Source organism: Leptomonas pyrrhocoris, assembly GCF_001293395.1.
Source record: "Leptomonas pyrrhocoris isolate H10 chromosome Unknown, whole genome shotgun sequence".
Classification (NCBI taxonomy): Eukaryota; Euglenozoa; class Kinetoplastea; order Trypanosomatida; family Trypanosomatidae; genus Leptomonas; species Leptomonas pyrrhocoris.
Window position 1 is genome coordinate 668,101 of NW_015438365.1, and position 21,187 is coordinate 689,287.

General features: G+C 55.4%; 7 protein-coding genes across 9 annotated transcripts; all 7 read left to right on the forward strand.

The window, feature by feature from the left end:
• Positions 1 to 510: 510 nt before the first annotated feature.
• On the forward strand, positions 511 to 4,450 carry ABB37_05133 (hypothetical protein; the record flags this gene model as incomplete). The annotated part of the gene is made up of 1 exon (XM_015803067.1): positions 511 to 4,450. Exon 1 carries the CDS (start codon positions 599 to 601, stop codon positions 4,448 to 4,450), a length of 3,852 nt encoding a protein of 1,283 aa, XP_015658583.1. The 5' UTR covers positions 511 to 598.
• A 438-nt stretch (positions 4,451 to 4,888) lies between these two features.
• Positions 4,889 to 6,544, forward strand: ABB37_05134 (hypothetical protein; the record flags this gene model as incomplete). Of its 2 annotated transcripts, none has more annotated exons than XM_015803068.1 (1): positions 4,889 to 6,544. In XM_015803068.1, exon 1 carries the CDS (start codon positions 5,099 to 5,101, stop codon positions 6,542 to 6,544), a length of 1,446 nt encoding a protein of 481 aa, XP_015658584.1. In that variant the 5' UTR covers positions 4,889 to 5,098. The 2 variants fall into 2 exon arrangements, with proteins under 2 accessions (XP_015658584.1, XP_015658585.1); XM_015803069.1 differs by having other exon boundaries at positions 5,003 to 6,544.
• Positions 6,545 to 7,147: 603 nt separating this feature from the next.
• ABB37_05135 (putative mitochondrial chaperonin HSP60, mitochondrial precursor) lies at positions 7,148 to 9,069 on the forward strand (the record flags this gene model as incomplete). Of its 2 annotated transcripts, none has more annotated exons than XM_015803070.1 (1): positions 7,148 to 9,069. In XM_015803070.1, the coding sequence occupies exon 1, from the start codon at positions 7,372 to 7,374 to the stop codon at positions 9,067 to 9,069; it is 1,698 nt and encodes a 565-aa protein (XP_015658586.1). In that variant the 5' UTR covers positions 7,148 to 7,371. The 2 variants fall into 2 exon arrangements, with proteins under 2 accessions (XP_015658586.1, XP_015658587.1); XM_015803071.1 differs by having other exon boundaries at positions 7,318 to 9,069.
• Positions 9,070 to 9,988: 919 nt separating this feature from the next.
• On the forward strand, positions 9,989 to 11,852 carry ABB37_05136 (putative mitochondrial chaperonin HSP60, mitochondrial precursor; the record flags this gene model as incomplete). Its single annotated transcript, XM_015803072.1, has 1 exon — positions 9,989 to 11,852. Exon 1 carries the CDS (start codon positions 10,164 to 10,166, stop codon positions 11,850 to 11,852), a length of 1,689 nt encoding a protein of 562 aa, XP_015658588.1. The 5' UTR covers positions 9,989 to 10,163.
• Positions 11,853 to 13,523: 1,671 nt separating this feature from the next.
• Positions 13,524 to 16,803, forward strand: ABB37_05137 (hypothetical protein). The gene has a single exon (XM_015803073.1). The coding sequence runs from the start codon at positions 14,215 to 14,217 to the stop codon at positions 16,540 to 16,542; it is 2,328 nt and encodes a 775-aa protein (XP_015658589.1). The 5' UTR covers positions 13,524 to 14,214; the 3' UTR covers positions 16,543 to 16,803.
• A 348-nt stretch (positions 16,804 to 17,151) lies between these two features.
• Positions 17,152 to 18,823, forward strand: ABB37_05138 (dolichyl-P-Man:GDP-Man5GlcNAc2-PP-dolichyl alpha-13-mannosyltransferase putative (ALG3); the record flags this gene model as incomplete). Its single annotated transcript, XM_015803074.1, has 1 exon — positions 17,152 to 18,823. The coding sequence occupies exon 1, from the start codon at positions 17,357 to 17,359 to the stop codon at positions 18,821 to 18,823; it is 1,467 nt and encodes a 488-aa protein (XP_015658590.1). The 5' UTR covers positions 17,152 to 17,356.
• Positions 18,824 to 19,987: 1,164 nt separating this feature from the next.
• Positions 19,988 to 20,345, forward strand: ABB37_05139 (hypothetical protein; the record flags this gene model as incomplete). Its single annotated transcript, XM_015803075.1, has 1 exon — positions 19,988 to 20,345. Exon 1 carries the CDS (start codon positions 20,181 to 20,183, stop codon positions 20,343 to 20,345), a length of 165 nt encoding a protein of 54 aa, XP_015658591.1. The 5' UTR covers positions 19,988 to 20,180.
• Positions 20,346 to 21,187: the final 842 nt, after the last annotated feature.

Genomic DNA, 21,187 nt, shown 5'->3' on the forward strand with positions numbered 1-21,187 from the left:
ACTTGAGGGGTAACCCGTCAAGTTCGTGTTGCATGAGCCTGTTTTACGCACTAACCACGCCACCGCGTGCAGCACTTCATCGTGGCCGTCTCACTCCTTTTCGTAGCTCACCACACTTCTCCCCTTTTTCTTTGGTATCAACTGGTTGCTTTTTCACACTTGAGCTGTATACGATAAACGCTCGACGCCCAAAGAAATACAGGCGTTATCGATTTCGCTGTTTCAAATCTTTCTTTGAGTTTCTATTCAATCAATTTTTCTTGACGACCGGCTGCTGGCTAAGTAGCAGCAACGATGATGTTTTTTTTTTGTGCTATGAAGCGCTTGTCTTCAATCGCACCTCACGTGTTGAGATCGTTGTGGCAATGGCACGCTCTCACCAGGCATTTACTTTGCGACACGGAATGCCTGTGATTTGAGCATCTTTTTTTCCCTCTTGTTTGTTAATGTTCCTCTTCACTTTTTTCACACTATCGTCCCTTTCTTCTTCTTCTTTTTTTTTGTCGGATCAGTGCAATTGAGGCACAGTACAGCAGTCGAATCAAACAGAAGATCGCTTCGACGGATAAGTGCAAACAACATCAACAACAAGGGCATAATGGAGAGCACCCCATTGGAGGGGCTGTTGTCGTGCATTCTCAGCGCGGATAATGTACTGCGCAAGGCAGCGGAAAAGGAGCTGGAGCAGCGCAGCAGCACCGCTCCGGATTTTTGTGTAACTCTTGCTCATTACTGCGGGAGTGTTGTCGGCGACAAAGAACAGCGCGCTCTCGCGTTGGTGGCCTTCTCCGTTCTCAAGCGCAGCCTCTCAAACTCCATCCACTATGAAGAGCTGCAGCAGGTGGTGTCTCTCTTTCTTGGTCACCTCGGCGACGTTGCCGTGGGGTCTGAGGTGAGCGTGGCGACGGTTCGCCAATGGAACTCGGTCGTGGCGACGGGTGTTCACCGCCTCGCCGTGCTGCGCGTGACCCTCGCCGCATCGCCGGCGCGAGATGCCGCCGCTGTGGCTGCCTGTTTCGAGTCTGTTTCGAACCTCATCACGTCGCAGCTTCTCCACGCGTTCGCACACTTGACGCAGGCGACCGCTGCCGAAGTGAGTATCGTGCACAGCCACGTGTACTTGTTGCAAAGCTTTTTTGAGGAGCCGGTCCCGGAAGCCACGCACGTGTGGTGTGCGGAGCTCGTGGCGAGCTGCGTGTCGCCTCTGCTAGGGATTGTATGTAGTATTGCAACCGCCCAGCATGCTGCCGCAAAGGGGGTGTCTTCTCTTGATGAGTATCGAGCGCGTTGCGCTCTTCAAGTTCTTGTCGCCCAAACGCTCTGTGTACTATACGAATGGCAATTTGCGGCATCTCGTGGCAGCAAATTCCCTGCGGATCTTAGGAATGCCTTTATCCAAACATTTCCTTCATTACAGACATACCTGCTTGTACCGTGTGCGCAGTGGGCTGCTGCGGCCGTCTCTCCGACCGCCGCCGATGACGCGTCGGGTTTGTCCGTTGCGCTGTCCCGTGCCGCTCCGCTGATCGCAGCTTCTCTCGCGACGCAAGAGTTGCTGGTGAAGGTGTTGCAGTACGGTGGATGGTATAAACGGTGTGCCTCAGCAGAGCTGCTGCAGGGGATCCTGAACTCTCTGGAGGCGGATGTCGTCAGTTATCAGGTGGCCTTATCCATGGAGGACGGTGAGGAAGTGGGTGGTGGCTCCGTCCCAGCGATGTCTAGCGGAGGACGGGTGGACAGCTGGGTTGCCGTCGGCGACGGGGCGGTGCCGGAGACAGCCGAGCTGGTGCGCTGCCACGTGACGCAACGTTGGACGCTTTTCCGTGATGTCGCCCTCCTTCCTTTTCTGCAGCGCGGCTTCATCGACGTCGTCGGCGATCAGTGCGGGCGCCGGTACTACGAGCTGCTACTCGCCTACGCGGTGCTTGCGCCGTCAGAGGCGGATGCGTGGCTGGACGATCCCAACATCTTTCTGCGAGAAGAGGAGGAGCGCGAAGACGGCGTGCGATGGACCGCGCGCGAGACCGTTGCGCAGCTGTACACGGACAGCATCACTGCACTTGGACCGCTGTTTTTACATGCCACATTGGAGGACCTTAATGCGCGTCTTTTCTCTGAGGAGCCGGATGACGCGACGGCTGCGATGGGCGCCACCCACCAAGGTACGCAGAAGCAATTGTTGATGATGCAACGAGAGGCCCGTCTGTTTTTCATGGAGGTGGTTCTGCGCCAGTGCTCCAAAAACCTGCGCGAGTGTGGGGTGGCCGACTTTACGCGACTGGCGGCGCACATCTGGGGCCACGATGTCGCAGGCCCCACCGCACACGCCGCGACAAGTGCGCGGGCGCTGATGCTGCTCACCGCCATTGTACAATTTTCTGGTGTGTCTCCGCAACGGAGCACCGCAGCGGCCAATCCTACGCCTACGCCGGCGGCACTCAACGCCTTCATGGCCACCGCCGTTGCGGAGAGTGCCGCGGTTCTCGCCACTCTCGCGTCGCCATCGCCTGCCCCGTCGTGCTCGCTCTTTGTCGCGGTGGTGTTGTGCCGATTTCTGCAGAGCACGCTGCCCTACTGGCCACCAACCGTGTTAGAGCAACATTTTGCCGCGCTGCAGAATTCACTCTTATTTCTTCTCTCTCCACAGGTTGGCTTGAACGAAGAGGTTCTGTATGGTACGGTAGAACAGCTGACGGACCTTCTTCACGCTGCGCAGCGTAAGGTGCGGGGAACCAGCGCCAGCAGCAACAACAACGCTGGACAGGTTTCTCTCGTGTCGGAACGACTGCCAGCGATTGTGATGGATTGCTGGCGGCGCCACGTTAGTGATCCGAGCTTTGCGGATGTCGTGCTGCAGCTGCTCCGCCGCGTTGTACGTGACGGCGGCCGCGGCGTTGCTGGTGGCACCAGCGGGAGTTCAGCCCTTTCGCAGCTTTTGCTAGAGCTGTCGTGGGTCAACAACGTCTTGTGCGGCTACGCCGACTCCATGGCGGAGGTGTGCGCCGTACCGTACTTTTTACGGCTGCTGCGCTTCATCTTTACGTACGCCCCAGACGAGGTTGCCAACGAGGCGGCGACGCTCATGCTGGACAGTCTGTGCCAGCTCCTCCTCTGCACCGACGAGTCGGCCATCCTGGTCGCGTCGAGCAGCTGCCTCGCTGCGCTGCTGCGTCGTTGCCCGTCGGCTCAGTCGTTGCAGGTGCAAGTCGTCGCTGCCAGCGTGGAGGCGGCGTTGTCCGGCACCGACAGCGCGGTGGAGCAAGGTGCCGTTGTGGACACCGCGCTGCTCGCCCACGCGCCGCGTGCGGTCTACCCCTTCTCAGCGGTGGTTGTGGCCATCGTGCTGCGCACCTTGCAGGATGCCCGAGGTGAAGCGTCCCTGCTGGAGATGGGACAGACGCTGGTCACCATCATGCGTCGATCATCCAGCTTTTCTGAAGCGGACCTGCTGCGTGTGGTTCATGCCACGGTGCATCGACTTGGTGTCGTGCGGACGGACACGGTGACACAGCAGTTGCTTGCGCCGCTTGCTACGCTGCTGCTGCTCTACCCTGCCGTGCTGCTGCGTACACTCGTGCAGGGCGGGCTTCTCGCGGAAACGATGGCACACTGGCTGCCGCGAGTGGAGTACTTTACGAACCTCAGCGTGACCTACTCGTCGTGTGAGGGGTTGTTGGGGCTGCTCCAAATGCTGTCGGAGTCCGCGCGGGCTTCCATGACCGCGGAGGAGTGTCAGCAAGTCGCACAGCAGCCCGTGTCATGTCGCTGGAAACTCCCTGAAGACGTTTGCGGCGGTGCGCCGGAGGAAAAGACTGGCTCGCGTAAATCAACGAAGCGCAACCCTGAGAAGAAGGGCGGCAAGTCCTTTGCACATCAGACGACGTTCGGGTCAACTCTTGTCGGTGGTGCAGTGGTCGAAACCAGTCTGCCGTTGTATACGGCCATTCTCGTTGCTGTTGGCCGCGGTTTGCTGACGCTGCTTGGTGCGCCGCTGTCTGCGCTCCGTCGTGCGAGTCAGCCTGACAATGTCGATCTCGCGGACAACGACGGCGAAAGCGGCTCTTCCTTTTCCTCGGAGGACGACGACGGTGTGGAGAGGGGCAACCGACTCTTCCAAGAAGACAGCAACGACGATAACGATGGCGATAACAGCGAAGAGAGTTGGGACGGGGACGAGGAGGAGGAGGTGGACAGCTTTGAAGGCCACAATGGCGATGATGGTGACGCAACTGCGTCGCCGCCGTTGACACAGGACGTTGCACCACCTGCGGTAGGTGGACGAGCGAGGAACGAAAAGATGGAGAAGGAGCGGATTGTGGCAGCGATGGGAGCGCAGCTGTTGCCGTGGATGCAGAGGTATGGCAACGAGGTGTCACCGTACTTTACAGCGGAGGAGACGCGGCTACTCATGCTCTTCTTTGCCTCGGCCGCTAACAGCAACACTGTGTAGGCAACTTCAGCAAGCACACACAAACAGCGGGGTTCTTTTTCCTTTCCTCCCCTAAGAAAATGCAGTACTGCTGAGCTGCAATACTTAACCGAGCAAACATACACCGTAATCAATTACCTCGTGTAAGTGATGGTGATACGTCACGAACAATTTGGCATTGGTATGCCCCTGCTAACATTAACAGTTCCATTCACACGTAACGACGACGAAGGGAAAACTAGGAAGAACTCTACAACGCTCCACAAGTAAAGTACGTCTGCGCTTTGCTTGACAAAGTTGGGGCTCAGCGGGTGCGTTCCGCTCTGCACCTTCGGTGCCAAATACCTTTATGTGTTCTGTTTTCATTTAGCGGAAGCTGAAACCACTGCATAAGCAAGCATTCCAGCGACCTCAGCCTAACAGAGTGCACCCCAAGACTATATACATTTTCTTCCCCCCAGTCGTTTCTTCTACTCTTTCTTCCCTTTCTTCGGCTTTGTATTGTGTCTCTGCTACGTCCCTTCCCTTCCCTCCCCCCACATCCACGCTGGATTGCTTGGGCAACTTCTCATCAGCATGACGCACACATGGGTGCCACTCTGCTTCTTGGTACGGAAGCTTTGCGCTAGTTTCTTGTTTCTTCTCTGATAATTCCCTGCTGCACATATCATGTACCCCGCACTTCCGCGTTGGTCCGACGTCAACAATGGGGTCGTCCCCACCAATCGTCGACCTTCAAAAGCGCCCACGCCTCCCCGCGCTCCTCCAACACAGGTTGAGGTCGCATCGCCTGAGGTGCTGCTTCCTAGCGCGAGCAGCTCCCCTTCCCAGTCGTCGACGGTGCAGACCAAGAAAACTGGACACAGCGGTCCGCTCTTTGTGAACCACAACGCCGTCCCTGTAGCCGCTGCGGCGCCGCAAACCTCGGTTTCTCTGCCCGTTGCCGGACCGCCCTCTTCCTCCCCCGCACAAGGCGCCGTCCGTGGAGGATGTGCCCATGCGCCGGCGAAGCAGCAGCCTGGGCGAGGTGGCGGACCTATACCGCTGTACTACCACAGTAATCAAAACACCGCAGCTGCAAGTGGGCCTGGAGGGAGGGAAACCTCCTACGATGCATTGCGACCGCTGAATGGAGCAAAAAGACAAGGCCTTGTGCGGGGCACTACCGTCGTCAACAATGTGGAGTTGCGGCACTACTCCGCTGCACCTCTGTCACTGGGTGTGGAGGGCGTGCAGACGGGAGAAGAGGTCCTGGTGGACAGCACCGAGGTACGACACCGTAGCTTCGCCAACAACGACAGTGGCTCGTCCACCGCGTGCCAGAACCCGCACGATCACGTGCAAGTGCCGCAGCTGAAGCGGCAGCTGGACAAAGCAAACGCTAGTATGAAGTCGCTCACGGCAGCAAACCGGCGTCAAAAGTTGGAGTACGACGCTCAAAAGGCGGGGTGGGAGTTGCAGCTGGCGGAGTACGAGTCCCGACTCCGCGCGGCTCTGTCCCACAACCGCGAGCGAGAGGGACTGCTCTCTCAGCACGCCTCGTCAGCTGTGAAGCGCTGCAGTGCAGAGGTGCAGAAAGCGACGCAGCTTCACTCGTCCACCGTGGCTGCGCACGCCGCGGATAAAGATAAATGGGAAGACGAACTCGCCTCTCTCCGGCGCGAACTGGAGGCTGCGAAAATCGCCATCGCCACACAGGCCGCCGCCGAGAGTGCAGATGCTGCCCACCAAAGGGAGGTGGAGCAGCTGAAAGCGGAACTGGAAGCTCTTCGTCAAAGCTCTGCGAGCAAACAGCGCGAACTCGAAACGACCCTCACCGACGCCCAGTCATCGCTCAACAAGACGAAAACGGAATTGGAGGAGTGTCGCAAGGTGCAGCAGCAGTGCAACTACCTCGTGCAGCAATGCCGCCTCTTCATCCGGCAGGTGTGCCAGCCGGGCTTTAGCGTGGTGAAGGGCCCGTCCTTGGAGCCGGTGGAGAAGAACCGCCCGGAGCCGACGGGGTTTGTCCTCGTCCCGCTAGTTGTATTGTTGCACGGCTACTCCTTGCTGCCGGAAGGCGATCAGCAGGAGGTAATTGACCACTATGATAACGCGGCAAAGGCACTGCATTAATCCAAGTTGCTACTTCTCACTTCGCTTTCCCCTCAAAAAAACAAAACACGGACTTTTTCTCCCCTTCTTTTCCATCTCATTTTGGCGATGAAAATGCATGGATGAGGGCTGCGAGGCAAAGGCCGAAAGTGATTTTACCGATCACCACGTGAACTGATGTAAATGAGACACTCTTGAGAGACCCTTTCTTTGCCTTCCTGATCTCTCACAAATTTATATATTTTTGAGGAAGAACTCCAGCACAAGGAACGCGCGTTAAAAAAAAAATGGAGGTAGGAAGAGGATCAAAATACGGTTGCATCGTTTGCCCCTTCTTCTTGATGCGCATTATGAGGCGGTGGAGGAGGCGAGGACAATTTCTCTTTCTCCACAGTAACAATAGTAACGGTAAAAACAATCTGTGCAAGTCCAAACAAGAAAGAATGAGAAGTTCAGACTAGCTGCTCGTTGATTTATATTTACTGTTGCTTTCCTTTTATTCGCGCCAACCCACCTTTTCGATCTCAAAAAAAAAACACGCGTATTTCTCTTCTCTTCTCCTTCCCTTCCCTCACATTTTATGGTCGTCAACTCGGGTGGTTTTGTGCGCGCAAATTCCTTCGCAGAATTTTCGACCTCAGTTGTGGCGTTCACACCGGGCGGAAACGACGGCAGAGATACACGCCTCTCTTTCCACTGCGCGCGCTCTTCCACACCTGAACGTATTTCAAAGAATCCATTGACTTCGTCTGCCCTCTATTCTTTGCTTTTCTACTATTATTATTACTATTATTAGTGTAAGATACACACACGAAAACAAGCAATTTCGCGACCAGCTCGTTACACCCATGTTCCGCTCTCTCGTGCGTCTGGCCGGCAAGGATGTCCGCTTCGGCACCAATGCCCGCAATTCCATGCAGAAGGGTGTCACCCGCGCCGTGGCCGCCGTGGCGACGACACTGGGCCCGAAGGGCCGAAACGTCATCATCGAGCAATCTTACGGTGCCCCACGCGTTACGAAGGACGGCGTGACGGTGGCGCGTGCCATCGACTTTGAGGATCGTTTCGAGAACATGGGTGCGCAGCTCGTCAGGCAAGTGTGCAATCAGACGAACGACCTGGCCGGTGACGGCACGACGACGTCCGCCGTGCTGGTGGAGAGCATCTTCGCGGAGGGCCTCAAGTCGATCGTTCGTGGCGCAAACCCGATTGAGATGAAGCGCGGCATGGACGTCGCCGTTGACTATGTGAAGCTGAGCCTCCTGAAGCAGGCGCGGCCTATTCAGAACACCGAGGAAGTCGTGCGCATCGCCACCATCTCCGCCAACGGCGATGAGGAGATCGGTAAGATGATCGGTGAAGCCATGGACAAGGTCGGCCGCGACGGCGTCATCACGACCAAGGATGGGAACACGATGGCGACGGAGCTGGAGATCGTGGAGGGTATGAAGATCGAGCGCGGCTACGTCAGCCCGTACTTCGTGACGGACGCGAAGGCGCAGAAGGCCGAGCTGGAGGATTTCTTCGTGCTGGTGTCCAAGAAGAAGATCAGCACGATTCAGACGTTGCTGCCGGCACTCAACTACGTGGCCCAGAAGGGCCGCCCGCTGCTGATCATCGCCGACGACGTGGAGAGCGAGGCGCTGACGACGCTCATCTTCAACAAGCTGCAGGGCAAGCTGAAGGTGTGCTGCGTGAAGGCCCCCGGCTTTGGCGACAACAAGGAGGGCATGTTGGAGGACATTTCCATCTTCACTGGTGCCAAGGTGGTGGGCGACGAGCACACTGGCCTGGAGTTGGATGTGGAGAACTTCGACCCGACGATCCTCGGCTCTGCCAAGAAGGTCACGGTGGGCAAGGAGGAGACGGTGCTACTCAGCGGAGGCGGCGATCCGGCGGCGGTGCAGGAGCGCCAGCAGCTCTTGCGTGAACGCGTTGCGCAGGAGCTCGTGGAGTACAATCGAGAGAAGCTGCAGGAGCGCCTGGCGAAGCTGAGCGGCGGCGTGGCGGTCATCAAGGTCGGCGGCGGCTCGGAGGTGGAGGTGAACGAGAAGAAGGATCGCGTCGTGGATGCGGTGTGCGCGACTCGTGCTGCGGTGCAGGAGGGTATTGTGGCCGGCGGTGGCACGGCGCTGCTGCGTGCGAGCAAGTCCCTGGACAAGCTTCTCGACAACGAGCACCTCTCGCCCGATCAGCGCACGGGTGTGACGATCGTGCGCAACGCGATCCGCCTGCCTGCGATGAAGATTGCGGCCAACGCCGGCAAGGAGGGTGCGGTGATTGTGGAGAAGATTCTGGAGAACGCGGACGAGAGCGTCGGCTACGATGCGCTGAACGACAAGTACGTGAACATGTTCGATGCCGGCATTATCGACCCTGCGCGTGTCGTGCACGTCGCGATTAGCGATGCGGCGTCCGTGGCGGGTCTGATGATGACGGCCGAGGCTGCGATCGTCGAGCTGCCGAAGGACAAAGACGGCAAGAAGACCACTGCGGCGGACAACGAGGAGGGAGACGCGGAGGAGGAGCTCTTTGGCAGTTTCTAAAACGCCCAGTATTCCCCGGACGAGAATGGTGGGGAGGTTTATCGCGGCCTTTGTGCTCCTTTATTACTCACATTATCTTTTCGCTCGTTTTTAATGTTTAATATGATAGTACTAATTATTGGTTTCGTGCGAAAGAGTAGGTTGTTTACGTTGTACGCGTGCGCGTGTCTCTCTCTCTCTCTCTGTGTGTGTGTGTGTTCGTTGAACGCATTGTTTTGACTACAGGAAGAAGATGACGAGAAAGCACGTCGTTGCATTTGCATTTGCATTTGCGTTTTTCTTTCGTGAGGACGTTGTCTCCCTTCTTTTTTTTTTCTTTTTAACCTCCAGAAATGTTTCAGAAGAGCCGTTGCTACGGCGCAAATGGACATCCACGTCAACGTGCGCGCGTTTCGATCCAGAAAGAAAAGATGATAGACACGCACGCATTTGCGCGTGGGGAAGCGAAATTGGCTCTCGTTAAAAGCAAACACAAAAAATCGCAGACAAATATCAACAGCAGAACGAATGATGCGTAAGACTTTTGCCTTTGGTTATGAGACGGAGAGACGATGTGCAACAGGCTGCTGCTCTCTCCCTCCTCCTCTTCGAACTACGAGTGCAACATGTCATCCAACTGAACCCGAATCTCGAAAGAGTTGTACAGGAAGCGCGGGTGCAGGAATCAACCCCGTCACACCTTTGAGAATTTTTTTTTGGGTAACATATGTACACCCACCCACACTCACACACGAAGTAAAAAACAAGTAATAGTAGTAGTGTGCCGTGCTCTCCTCTTCCTTTTGCCTTCTTTTTCTCATTTCGTTCTTCATGATACCCGCTCTGCTCTCGACCATCACTGCTCTTTTGCCGTCTTCTCTTACTCGCACTTGAACGTGCGTAACAACATCCCCCCCAAAAAAAAAACACGCATGCCCACAGATTTCTAACGCCTCTCTTAAAGAAATAGCATTTTTCTTTATCTCCACCTGACCTTCTCGCAAACGCACGTTTTCCGAAGCACGTATTCGTGAAACCGATTTATTCGCTCTTTGCCTAATTATCCCCTTTTCTTTTTTCTTCTCTTTCTTTGCGCCCTCCGTTCACCCACGCAAATGTTCCGCTCCCTCGTGCGTCTGGCCGGCAAGGATGTCCGCTTCGGCGACAAGGCCCGTCGCTCCATGCAGAAGGGTGTCACCCGTGCCGTGGCCGCCGTGGCGACGACACTGGGTCCGAAGGGCCGCAACGTCATCATCGAGCAGGCCTATGGCGCGCCGAAGATCACGAAGGACGGCGTGACGGTGGCCAAGGCGATTGAGTTCAAGGACGCCTTCGAGAACATGGGTGCGCAGCTGGTGCGCCAGGTCTGCAACAAGACGAACGACCTGGCCGGTGACGGCACGACGACGTCCGCCGTGCTGGTGGATAGCGTCTTCGCGGAGGGCCTCAAGTCGATTGCGCAAGGCACGAATCCCATCGACATGAAGCGCGGCATGGACCGCGCTGTCGATATCATCCTGAAGAACGTCGCCAAGCAGAGCCGCCCCATCAAGGGTACCGCTGACATCATCCAAGTCGCCACCATCTCCGCCAACGGCGATGAGGAGATCGGCAAGATGATCGGCCAAGCCATGGACAAAGTCGGCCGCGACGGCGTCATCACTGCCCAGGACGGCAAGACAATGGCGACGGAGCTGGAGATCGTGGAGGGTATGAGCGTGGACCGCGGCTACGTCAGCCCGTACTTCGTGACGGACGCGAAGGCGCAGAAGGCCGAGCTGGAGGATGCCGTGGTGCTCGTGAGCAGCAAGAAGATCCAGAACATCCACAGCCTGCTTCCTGCCCTGAACCACGTGGTGCGCAGCGGCCGCCCGCTGCTGATCATCGCCGACGACGTGGAGAGCGAGGCGCTGACGACGCTCATCTTCAACAAGCTGCAGGGCAAGCTGAAGGTGTGCTGCGTGAAGGCCCCCGGCTTTGGCGACAACAAGACGGCCACGTTGGAGGACATTTCCATCTTCACTGGCGCGCAGCTGGTCGGTGACGAGGGCACGGGTCTCGAGCTGGATGCGGAGAACTTCGACCCGACAATCCTCGGCTCCGTCAAGAAGGTCACCGTCACGAAGGACGACACCGTCATGCTGACCGGCGGCGGTGATGCGACGGCGGTGAAGGGGCGTGTGGAGCTCCTCCGCGGCCTCATCGAAAACGAGAAGAGCGACTACAACCGCGATAAGCTGAAGGAGCGCCTGGCGAAGCTGAGCGGCGGCGTGGCGGTCATCAAGGTCGGCGGCGGCTCGGAGGTGGAGGTGAACGAGAAGAAGGATCGCATCGAGGACGCTCTGTGCTCGACTCGTGCTGCAGTGCAGGAGGGTATTGTGGCCGGCGGTGGCACGGCACTGCTGCGTGCGAGCAAGGAGCTGGAGGCCCTGGCCAACGACACCTCCCTCACCCGCGATCAGCGCACGGGTGTGACGATCGTGCGCAACGCGATCCGCCTGCCTGCGATGAAGATTGCGGCCAACGCCGGCAAGGAGGGTGCGGTGATTGTGGAGAAGATTCTGGAGAACGCGGACGAGAGCGTCGGCTACGATGCGCTGAACGACAAGTACGTGAACATGTTCGATGCCGGCATTATCGACCCCACTCGCGTGGTGCGTGTCGCCGTCACGGATGCGACGTCCGTGGCGGGTCTGATGATGACGGCCGAGGCTGCGATCGTCGAGCTGCCGAAGGATGAAGGTGCTGCCCCGGCAATGGGCGGTATGGGCGGTATGGGCGGCATGGGCGGCATGGGCTTCTAAGCTGCTTGCTTGTCTGCCTCTTTCACATCTTCTTTTATCAGACCCTTTTTTTTTTCTTCACAACAGCACGCTTTTGTCGTCAGCCGATGCGAGCTACTGCGGGGTGCTTGATGCGAAGCCTGTCTGGTCTCTCTCTCGCTTTCCGATCGGTTTTGTGAATGCGCAGGGCAATCAGAGCAGAGCAAATACCACAGAAAAAGGAGAGCGAGAAAAGGGAATATAACGGAAGGAAATAGTAGAGAAATGAACTGTGGTTATTCATGCGTAGTGTTTGATTCTCTTTTGTTGTTGTTGTTGTCTTCGTGCGTTCCATTTTCTTCAGGGTCTGCTGTTGACTTGCGGATTCACGCTGATGTGCTTTATTAAAGCACAGGCGGCGTTATGAGCAGGGTTGCCAACGACCGATGCGTGTCACGAAAAGGAAACCAAGACACACACACAAAATGAGAGAGAGTCAACACTTATACGACTACTACTACTACTACTACTAATACTACGGTCTTTCTCTCTTTCCCGCTGACTGGTCATGTGCCTCACAAGGTACGGAGATGATACACCGTGGAGAAGCGAAAAGTAAAACAGGTGCGTTTTTCTTTTTTCTTCTCTCACGACAATGAATCCTGTGCCGATAATTAGATGCACCGACTCGTCGCGAACTCTATTTAATTGTTTTCTTCTCTTCTTCACAGCCCTTTTTTTTTTTTAAAGGTTCGAATGGTGAGTGTGCCCGCTGATGTTCGTTGTGTGTGTGTGTGTTCAGTGTGTTTTGTTGGTCTTCGCATGGGCAGAGATGTCATTATTTATTATTTCAAGCGTGAAACAGTGTGAAAAAAGAAGTTGACGGACAACAAGCGGCTTCTGTGATGTTTGGAAATGAAAGAGAAAATGAATGAGAGAGAAAACCAGTGCCACGTTTGTTTGAGAAGCCACCGGTCGTGCGTGATATACATATATTCTGCTTCTTCTTATTTACTTTTTATTTACGTGCACGTCGTTCTCTCTTTCTCTCTTCTTTCCGTATTTCTTTCCCTTTCACCCGCAGCTAAGTCCCTTTATTGTTCCTAATTTAATCAACGCTACAGACTAATTGGAGGTATATACTAATTAATCTTCTTCTCTGTTCGACTTTTTCCTCTTTTTCTTTTTCTTTTTGGTTGTTTCAGGCTTCAAGTTGTGTTCCGGCCTGTGCAAAGAAAACATCCCTATTTCGAAAGCGTACCTCTCTCCTTTTTTTGGTTTGTTTTTACTATTTTACTATTTCGTTGGTTTGTATTTCTCTTCTTCATTTTATTGTTTTCGAACAGAGAAAAAAAATCCGTCAACACCACTACTTTTGCCTATTTTTTGCCTCCCATCCACTATGTGTTTCAGTGGGTAAGGAGGCCGGAAACAGTCGTCAATGTGTGTGTGTGTTTGTGTGTACGCAGCAGTGGAAGAGGCGAAGAGGCAGGAAAGCAAACAAACACGACTGACATGTTGATTCTCTACGTTCGCTGTCGCCACATGCGGACACGTCCCTCGATCTTATTTTCGCTGCTGCTCCCTAGCTTCGCTACATCGTCCCTTCTCGGCACGGTGGGGAGGATCCTCTCTCTTGCCCCCTCCCTTGCCCCATCTTCCTGCTCTTCCTCCTTTCTTTTTGTTCTCTCTTTCCAATTTAACTTTGAATTTAGTTTGACGTGTTTTTTTTCCAGCATTTTTTCCCCTTTCTCGATATCGCAGAGTTCTCTTTGAGAAAGGACTCTGTAATACGCGTTCAGCACCCCTCTCCCTCCTTTCTCTCCCCATAGCTGAACATATTGGCGCCTGCCATTGTTGCCTTCACACACTGAAGCACTCCGCTTTACCGGTTGAACAGAAATCACTTTACAGTATTTCCTCACCTTCACCGAGCTTCACGGCGAAGCCTTTTGGCACTTTCGCACCTTCACTCTCGCCGCTTTCTTCTCCCCCGTTCACAAGTTTAGAAAAAGAGAAAAGCATCTCATCCAAGTTCTCTTTTATCGTATTTCTTTGCCGCCATAGACTTTGTTTTTTTTCTTGTTCGCGATCTTAACGAAAACCCCCGGAAAACAGGAAGTGTTTCTTCAAGACCGACCATTGACGTCTGCAACGAAAAGCAGAGGAGGTGCATGTGCGTTTCTTAACGTCAATCATACAATTCATTCCGTCACCTGTTCATTAGCTGCTAATTTTTATTTAAGCATATTCGTATCTACCATAGATCCATAAAGAAAAAAGTACCTTACAATTTCCCTTCTTTTCTGTGTGCGCGCGCTTTCCCTTTTCCGCCATTGTTCTGCTCCCTATTGTCGTACAGCGACCACTGCAACAGAAAGAAAAAAAGAAGCAGCCAGAGCAAATGGCAGCTATGGGAGACTTTCCTCCAGAGTGCCCACTCGACGACAGAGACCTGCACTTCGTCACGACAGCAACGCCGACGTCACTGCTGTGCAGCCCAGATCGATCTGCGGCCTCACCACTGCAGCGGCGCATCCGCCACACCCGACTCTTTCCTCCGCTAACGCCGTCCCTGGCAGCTCAGGGTCTTCCAACAGGGACAGCGACCTCGGCGACAGGCATCACGACGACACCGACGACCACCACCTCCGCCACCTCCCCCCGCATCGGCACCTCCGTCGAGGCCATGGCGCCTCGCACCGTACTGCGGGCCAACGCGATACAGCCCGTCGCGTCCTGGCAACCAACGCGGCTCACGTCGTCGTACTGCGTACTGAGCGCTGCCGGGGTGCAGGAGGACTTTTACACGAGTGCGCTGTCGTGGGGGACGCATCAGATGGCGCTGGCTCTCGAGCAAAGTCTCGTCTTGTTTCACCCCAGTCGACCGCGGCAGTCGTCGTCGACGGTGGTGATCGCGCAGCCGCCAGCCGGGACGGACGTGTACGCGTCGCGGGCATTTCATACGCCACGCCGAGCCACCGCCGTTGCGATGTCGCGCTGCCGAGAAATCTCGTGTTTCCTGGGAACGTCGAACGGTGCCGTGGAGCTGTACGAAGGCCACGGTGACGGCCGGTTGCACTGCACCGTCGCGTTTTCCATGCCAGAGCCACCGACGGATTACTTGAGCTCTCTCCTTTGCGGTGACGGCAGCAGCAGCAGCAGTAATAACAACGCCGCGTCGTCGCGCGCCGCTCGTGCGCTTTCCCTCCTCAGCTCTTCCGTGTCCTCTGTTGGCTGCATCGGGACGAGTGACCGACATCCGTGGCTCGGCGCGGCTGCCACGGCGGCTCGCGGGTTGGTAGCCCTTGACGCGAGACAGACGCAGCCGGTCTTGCGGTTTGGCAGCGACGGTGAGTGGAGAGCAGAGAGGCACTCGACCTGCTCTACGGCAACCGTCAGCGGCTGCGCAGACGCTTTCCCACTGGCCTCCTCCTTGTCGAGGTCATCCGCGACGTCGAGCTGTGACGGAAGCGGTCTCAGCCGGTTGCAGCGCGCCTCTGCTTTTCTGCGGCAGCACGACCGGCTGTGCAGCGTCTCGTGGAACGCCACCGGCTCGCTCGTTGCGACGGGCAGCAGCGGTGGCGTTGTGAAGGTGTGGTCGCTGAGTGCCCCGCAGCGGCCCCTGCACAGCTTCATTGTGGATCAGGAGTGCACCGTCAAGGCCTTCGCTTTCCATCCGGAACGTCCGTATGAGTTGCTCGTCGGCGGCGCTGCCGGTGCGGCTGGGCTGCGCACCTACGACCTGTCCAGCGCAGACCCGATTCTCGCGTGTTGCGGGTCGACAGCAGCGGCGGTGACGCAGGCGGTGTACGACCCGGCAGGTAATTACGCCGTCACCTGCGCTGGCGCGCCAACAGACCGCACCGCGCCCTACTCGTCGCCGCTGTCGCTGTCGCCGCTGCAGCGTTCACCGCAGAGTGTAGCAGCAGCAGCAGCGGCGGCGGCGGCGGCACGCGCGGACATCAACTCGCCTAGTGTGGGCAGTGTGTTGGACGGGAGCCCGCGATGGCGCGGCTCTTCGCCGTCGCACTCGGGCGTTGGGTTGAGCTTTGGGCCGAGCTCCGCGGTGCCGCTGCTGCAGGACCCCTGGGATGACATGGACGCCGCGGCGGAGGATGGCGCGTCCTTCCTTGCCGGAATAGACGGACTGGGCGGCGCGGCGGGCGGAGGCCCCTCCTCCATCGCGCCAGCCCACAGCACCCCGCCCAATACAGTCGTCCTGTGGCGGTGTGCGAGTCGGTGCCGGGACAACTACTTGCGCGAGGCACTCCTGCGCGAGCCCACGAAGTGCGGGGAGGTGGACAGCGATGACCTCCGCGTGGAGCACACGAACGCTTTCGAGGCGGACGACGACGCCAGGGAACGCGTGGGCCGCAACCCGCACTCGTCTCCCACAGGAGAGTGGCGCACGGGAAGGGTCAACTCCGGCGTTGAGGACGATGGCCTGTCCAGCGGCGAGGACGGCTGGCCGCGATCGGAGTGGCTGCCGATGACCTCTCTGCCTGGGCATCGCGCGCGTCCGTTGCTGATTTGTGCACCCTTCGCCCAGTCCCCTTTTTCCGGCTGCTACGCCTCCCTCGCCGCGGGTGACGACTGCACGATTCGCTTTTGGCGCCTCTTTGAAACCGTCTCCGATGCGACGCACTGGCGGCACCGCCGGCAGGCACAGCAGCGATCTGCCACAACGCAGGAGGATATGGACTTCTTTACCACACCCGTTCTGCGCTAAACACACGGGTGGCATTTTTTTTCAATATATCTCGTGCGGTAGAGCCTCAAAGGCCACCGTCCTAAAGGAAGAACGCGGCGACCTTTGGTTTTTCTCCTTGTTGTAGTTATTCGAATAGCTTTTTCCCTTTCTTCTTTTCTTGAAGAGCTCGGTGGCTTTCCGTTGATCTTCATTTCTGGTGCGCACTTCCACCGATATATCGTTTTGTTTCGTTTCTGCTGCTTGTTGTTGTTGTCCTTTTTCTTCTAGCTGTTCACTTTGAACGGTTGAAAGGGAACTCTCAGGATAGAAAGAAGAGTAGAAGCGTCGACTGGCTCAAGGTGTTCGATGAGACAGCTTTAATGAAGGCTAAATCACTGTAAACACAACATCTAAGTCGACATTTAGTTGATCGGGCACCAGGTGAAAGCAATCTTTGCCTTGCATAGCTCACCGCTATGCTTACGCGAGTTGCGACGTTGTCGTTCCTCGTCCGTTGCACAAACTGCCTTTCCACTTCTTCTCTTTTGCAGCGCCTGACTGCACTGCAACGGGGCTTTGCTGGTGTCTTCTTGGCTTCTTTCTCTTCTCTTTTACTTGTATTTATCACTCTCCTCGCACCACCGCTAAAGGGTCTGGAGTACTTCATCTACCTATACGATTCGTATTTGTTTGTATTGTACGTGACAACTGCTCCTTTCATAAAGTACACATATAGATCTGTATGCAAGGTATTTGTCAACACACGACTTTGAGTCAACAACTTACGTCGGTCTTGGAGCGCCTTTAAAAAAGATAGCGCTTTTCCTTATCACATCTCTATCTCGAAGTCTAAATGCGCTTCTCAACTTTTGCGTTAGCCGTTGAGACGGTGGTAGTCGCCGGCATCATCGCCTGTGTGCCGTACACCGAGATCGACTGGAAGGCGTACATGGAGGAGGTGTCCGGCTTTCTCGGTGGCCAGCTCAACTACCGCAAGCTGGGGGGCGGCACCGGGCCTCTTGTGTACCCTGGCGGCTTTGTGTGGATCTACAGCGTTCTCTACTACTTCACGAAGCTTGGCGAGGACATCCAAGTCGCCCAGTGGATTTTTGCAGGCGTGTACCTTGGCACACTGGCGTTGCTGCTGCGCTTTTACACCAATGCCGGTCTTAGCTGGAAGGTCATGCTGCCGCTCTTCATCTCCAAGCGCATTCGCAGCTTGTACGTGCTCCGCCTCTTTAATGACTGCTGGGCGATGCTGTTTCTGGTCATCGCCGTCACCCTTATTGCCGGTTCCCCCGCGCGCGACGGTCGCCGCGTGCGCAACTGGGTGCTGGGGTGCTTCTTCTACAGCTTCGCGGTGTCCATCAAGATGAATGTGCTGCTCTTCGCTCCGGGTATGCTCTACGTCATGCTGCGCACCCTCCCGCTCCTCCAGGTGATGGGTTGTCTGTGTGTTTGCGCGGCGTTGCAGGTGGTGGAGGGGTTTCCGTTTCTGCTGCACGATTATGAAGCGTACGTCAGCAAAGGCTTTGAGCTGGACCGCATCTTCACGCAGCGCTGGTCCGTCAACTACCAATTCCTCGACAACGCGACCTTCGTGAACCCGCGGTTTGGAACGGCACTGCTGGCCGCGACGGTGGCGACGTGGGTGCTCGTGTGGCGCACGCGATGGGCCAAGCGCACCTACCTGACGTCTGCCGAAGCGACGGCTCTGCGACCTGTTCTCCGCGACGTGCCGCACCCCGCACCAGGCGCCACCGTCGACGGTGACGGTGACGAGACAGCGGAGGAGGCGGAGGAGCGCGCGGCTTACGTGGCAACGGTGCTCACCTTCTTTGAGTCGAACCTCATCGGCGTTGTCTTTGCCCGCACCTTGCACTACCAGTTCTACACGTGGTTCTTCTTTACGATCCCGTTTGTGCTGTCCTACACCGCCTTCCCGCGTGCGTTCTGCCTCGTGACGTTCGCGCTGATTCGGCAGGGCTTCGAGCAGTACCCCCCTACGCCGCTGACGTCGATGCTGCTGCAAGGGGGGTTTGCGCTGGCCCTTGTCGCGGTGCTTTTTCTCGGGCGTGACTCGGCGTCTTCACCGTCAACGAAGATACAGAAGCAGCCACAAGCGGGAGGCATTGCTCTCGCAAAAACCAACGGTATCGCACCGTCCCCAACCTTAGAGGTGTCCAAGGAGGAGAAGAAGAAGATGAAGACGCCGTCTCCCAGGGCAGCGGCCTCCATAGCACAGCCGAAGACGAAAAGGGCACAAAAAGACTCGCCGAAGCCGACGGCCAAACCTAAAGGTAAGGAGAAGGTAAAATAAACGTGTGAAACTCATCGTGAGGACACTATTATTATTATTATCCTATCCTTTCAAATCGCCTTTAACTTTACGTGACATATCGTGTTCTCGACTACTGGTGCAATGGCTCGCGTCGACCACATACTGGCTGGTTGATGGTGATAAATTCTACTAGGCTTCTGTAAAGCGAAGAGATACGAAAGCGTTCTCCCATTGTTGAAGTTCAACGAGAGCGCTCCATTCAATCGCGCAGCGTATGACGTAGGCTTGTTGTAGAAGCTGCGGAAAGAGGTCTCCGTAATTGGTTCACAAGTTGCTTTATATATATATTTGTAGCTTCTATTTCCCAACAAGGGAAGTGTAGACCGAGCGGATTTCAAACTCAGACTTGGCGTGAGAGCCAGCAAGTGTGGGCATTACGATTTGATCAACCCCTATAAAGTACGTAGCAGAGAAAAACTCTTTGCGGCTTTGGAGGTAAATAGGACTGGATCACACGGACGTTTCGCACTTTTTAACACGGTTCGCCGCCTTTCAGCGATGTATGCTGATATCACTTGTACCCTGTTGTTTCTCTTTTACTTACGTTGTGACGATGAATTTGCGGAGAAAGCGCATACTCTTGTGTTTTTCTTTCACTGGATTATTGGCTTGATTTCACGGTTTTCTTTGTACGTGTCTTCAACCTGCTCACGCTACGGACGGTGTATAAGACTAAAAACCAGCAACAACAACAGCTAATAATAATGCGTAGCTCTGTGAACATTTTTTTCTGTTTTGCTTGACTTGTTTCTTATGATCTATACCAGATGTATTAGATGGTTCTTATCCTCGTGGGATTTTTGAGATGTAAGAGGCGCAAAATAATGATAATAGCTCTGCTTGCCCGATCATGAGTGCTCGGCATTTCCAGTTACGAGTACGAGCTGAGGAGCGGTCAGAAGCATACGCGCACAAGCAAGTAATCAAAGTTTAGAAAGGCAAGAACATACATGAGAGGAGCGCCACAGGCACACAAAAAAAAACCCCGCGGTGAAAGTGCTCCTACCGCACACACACTGTATGCATTGGTTTCCCGTATCGCTCCTGCTTTTATCTCTGATAGCAACCTCGTCTCTCCTCTTTATCTCTCTGCCTTTTTCTCCTCCTGTTTCGTTGCGGCGTACGGTTCCTCTCTTTCATAAAAGAAAAAAGCTCGTTGGTGCTTAGATCGCTTTTTTTTTCTTCTTTAGTATTCCCTCTATCCTTCCGTTCACTCCAGCGTGAAAGAGAAAACAACGAAGATAGCGTTCGTTGATTTCGTCGTCTTCGTTTTTTTTTTTGATATTCTTCTGAGCCTTCATCCATTTTTGGCCGTCTTTTTTTCTTCTCCTCGTGTATGCTGGTGGCGTTTGCTCTTCTTCTTTTGACCTACCTACGGCTTCGGCGTACCATAACTCCGTACAAGCTCAGGTGTGCGTGGAGAGGACAGGATAATAAAACACCATTCAACAAGACGCTTTCTACCGTTGTGCACGACTTCTCACCTCGTCTAACCCAATAAAGCACAAACACACGTACACACACACACACACACACACACACACACCTTTCTTCTTTTGTACCGCCTCGTCAGTCCTCTTAGCGCTTCTCTTGTGTTTTGTTTTGTTTTCTTCGCTCGATCTTTTCCCGTTATCACTGTTTGAACTCACCTGCACAACATCGAGCTTGTAAAGCCTAATCTGGAGTGATTCAGGCGTGTCGAGTGTGATCCCTTCGGGTCAGTTGGAATGAATCTACCTTTCTCCCTGCCAATGCATCTACTCTCTCTCCCCCCTTTCTCGCTTTTTACATCTTTTTACACATTTCGTGAAGCCTAGCGCTTTCGTTTTGGTCACTTGACAAAGTTTTTTCTTGTTCATACTCCGTCTCACATTCTCCATGTCGGTTTCCAACCTCCCAACGCCGCCGATTTCGACGTCAACTTCCTCGGCCACGTCTGTTGGCGCAACGGCAACGCCAGGGAGTGCAACTCCCGCGGCGACGTCTCCTGCTGCACCTCCATTGGCGGGAGCTCCAGTCACTCGCCCCCCTCCTGCAGCCCCTCTTAGCGAGAGGGCTGCATCCTTTCGTGAAGCGGTGACGCAACTGGAGGAGTTGCGCAACTCGGGTATGCTGGGTGGTGAACAGTACGTCACTTTGGTGGACTCCCTTACCCGCCAGTACCTAAACCCCACCACCCCCACAACTGCTGCTGCAACGACATTTTCCGGTGGCATGGACTCCACACTCTCTTGGGACGTCAGTGTGATGTCGCGGGAGAACTACGTCCGCATGTACCCCTGGGCTCCGGAGTACGTGAAGGCCAAGTTGGGCCTTACTCGTATTGAACAAGAGTACGCAGAG